This window comes from Camelina sativa, chromosome 20 (assembly GCF_030686135.1).
Source record: "Camelina sativa cultivar CO46 ecotype springtype chromosome 20, ASM3068613v1".
Classification (NCBI taxonomy): Eukaryota; Viridiplantae; Streptophyta; class Magnoliopsida; order Brassicales; family Brassicaceae; genus Camelina; species Camelina sativa.
Window position 1 is genome coordinate 13700962 of NC_141899.1, and position 2957 is coordinate 13703918.

Here is a 2957-nt window from a genome sequence, read left to right on the forward strand (position 1 = left end):
TGCTTTTACATTTGCATTTCTAGGAATAAAAGATAAGAAAAAAAAAGTGAACTCCTCCCTATCCATCTCGATATCATCGAGATATGTCGAGAACGCCGGCCAGTCGTGTGGCGAAGAAAAGTGAAGAAAATAGTGAAAACATAAATAAGAAAATTAATACAATGTAATTTGTTGACAAATAAGAAAAAGTGAAGGAGAGAAGAAAAGTCGGGTTCTTAATGTGAGTTTTGACAACTCCCACGCTACATGGAGCAGAACTGATATTGGGAAGCTTCTATGAAAGAAAACTCCTATGCTTTCAAGTCAAAGCTTGTGAGACATGTACCCATTTCACTTTTATGCCCCATAGAAGATGGCTCCATCGATGTAGACACTATTGTTGGCCATATGGTAATGTAGTGTTTCACAGTTAACTTGTTTCCATGTTGTGTCTCCCCTAAAGTCGACCATGAGACCAAATAGACTAAGCATGGGCTTGCGGCTTTAAAACGGTTTATGTATTTTACTGGCCATTATTTGACTAAAAATGTTTTTTAATTTGGCGGTAGAAATCTATTTTTCTGACTTTGTAGTGACCAGTTCGAATCCCAACAATTAGTAATAGTAATTTTTTAAATGTTTAAGTTCATTGCAGTGTTTGTTCTGTGTAAAAGTGTTTTTTATGCAAAAAGTTTACCATATTTAGATATCAGATACCAACAAAAACAAATGCTTTTGTTTTCTAACATTTTGTACATAAAAACACAATGATTCATGGTCACTTGATGTATGTGGAAATGCTGGCTTTATAAGCTCCCAAGCTGCGCTGCTCCATATATCATCAAGGACAACCAAACATTTGTCGGTTTCAAGTAGTTTAAACAGCTCATCTTGTAAACAAGATTTTTTGGTTAAATAAATTAAAGATTCATTAATCGATATATATATATATATGTATACAATACTCATTACAATTCTTTTCACACACTAGCCAATATAGCTGAACTGTATCTATTTTTATCATCCCAAAATTTAAACCAAAGCATCACACCTCCATACTTTCTAGAGTTTTTTAAAACCAAGACATTTGAAACCCATAATCTTTTTGGACCCGAACTAAAATAATTAAATTAGCCCCCTTCGTTGATGGTGTTGGACATCTTCATTGACAAATAGTCTTTTTCAGTCACGATTATACTTGTCATAAAACAAAATGTTTTCTTAATAATTACTACATTGAGGAAAGCTGTTCATGAACAACATCACCTAAGAGATGTGACAATGATTTTCCTCCCTGGACCCAATCGAGTACAGTTTCCAATTCCGCCGCCAAGAGACAACACAACCTTAATACAAATTTGACAAAAGCATCAAAATAAATGTGATTTTATTATCTAAATACTAGGATCAAATTTGGAGGAATTTTTTTTTTTTTTAACCATTTATTTTATATCTCAGCAGAAAAAAGCATGTAAACCAACCTTGATGCATACTAAAAGCAAATCCTTAGTTTCATTAATTTGAATGTTGATGAAGTATATTGATACAAACATTCCAAATTAGTATATTAGCACCACACAAACACAACAATTCTTCAAAAGGTAAACACGAGAGAAATTGATAAATAATAGTCACTACGATTCCTTTCACACACTAGCCAATAGAGATGAACTGTATCCACTTTTATCATCCCAGAATTTAGACCAAAGCATCACACCTCCATACTTTCCAGACTTTTTTAACATCGGAAGAATCTGTGAAGTGAGTACATCTGGTGGGATATACCCACTTCCCGCAGCTTCAGGAGCTGCCGGAAGACCCAAGAAAATTTTCTTGACTGTGATTGAAGTGGTCCACTTGTTCCACGAATCGAAGAGGTTTTGTGTATTATCTAAAGTGTATGAACATGGTGGATTGTTGTAGAACTGGATCCAAACATAGTCAAAAAATTTAGTGTTGAGAGCACTTCCCATTAATCTATCTGGAAATGGACATTGAGGAGCTCCTGTTAGATATACTTTTCTTCCTTTGTGGCTAAACTTTGAGAGAGACCTGTCCAATACATTTTAACACATATAAAACCTTTTATTTTTTTTATTTTTTGTGGTAATCAAAAAGTTTGAACGTAGACCGTAAACCTTTTGGACCGGGAACTAAAATAGTTAAACTAGTCCCCTTGTTGTGAAATTTTTTTCTAATGAATAGTTTTTTTCTCAATCACGATAATAATGGTCATAAAGGATTTGTTCAAAATGTTTTCTTAATTATTATTTTACCTGGCGAGATCATCCCAGTGTTGAGGTGAGCCAAGCTCTATATTGAAATCAATACCATCAAGAACAGCATCACCTAAGGGACGTGACGATGATTTCCCTCCCAAGAAGTTGTTCCAAAGGTAGTCCGCAACCATTTTTGCATCCTTCTTGGAGCCAATCGAGTAGTTTCCGATTCCGCCCCCGAGTGACAACATAACCTTACAAAATAATTGATAAAAATAAATGTGATTTCACTAATTTAAGAATAGGATCAAATTTTGGAGTAGTAAATAAAAGCCATTTCTTTTCATATCTCGGAAAAAAAAATAATATGTAAACCAACCTTGATGCCACGAGACTGACAGTCTTTGACCTGAGAGCCAATACGAGTACAAGTGTTGGCCGCAGGGTTACAGTGGCCGGCGAGGTTGAGCTCCGGTGTTTGGCCATTGCCGAATTTCACAAGAAATGCGACGTTGACGTAAGCATACCGGCCGGTGGCACACGTGGCTGAGAGATTACCTTCGTTGCCGTTTTGGCCCCAATAGATGGCTATGCCACCTCTGGATGCATCGGAAGGTTTGGTGAAAAAGCAGCTTATCAATAAGAGAAAGTATATAACATGCTTGACAAAATTTATGTTAGTCATGTTTTTTTCGTTAACGATGTTTTGTCTTCTTTGTGGTTATGTGTTTGTTAGGTATTGCTTCTGACTTTTGTTTG

The 2957-nt window shown here is 35.5% G+C and overlaps 1 protein-coding gene across 1 annotated transcript; it reads right to left on the bottom strand.

Annotated features, from left to right (window-relative positions):
• Positions 1-1467: 1467 nt before the first annotated feature.
• LOC104770781 (acidic endochitinase-like) lies at positions 1468-2957 on the bottom strand. The gene is made up of 3 exons (XM_010495238.2): positions 2578-2957; positions 2256-2452; positions 1468-2031 (listed from the first exon to the last, which is right to left on the bottom strand). Exons 1-3 carry the CDS (start codon positions 2881-2883, stop codon positions 1626-1628), a joined length of 909 nt encoding a protein of 302 aa, XP_010493540.1. The 5' UTR covers positions 2884-2957; the 3' UTR covers positions 1468-1625.

Bases quoted from the DNA above. Each gene is read 5' to 3' on its own strand.
- LOC104770781 (XM_010495238.2), bottom strand. From the start codon at position 2,883: ATGACTAACATAAATTTTGTCAAGCATGTTATATACTTTCTCTTATTG. The intron at 2,453-2,577 runs GTTGGTTTACAT...TTATTTTGTAAG, and splicing joins GTCAGTCTCGTGGCATCAAG to GTTATGTTGTCACTCGGGGG. The intron at 2,032-2,255 runs GTAAAATAATAA...TGTATTGGACAG, and splicing joins CACTGGGATGATCTCGCCAG to GTCTCTCTCAAAGTTTAGCC.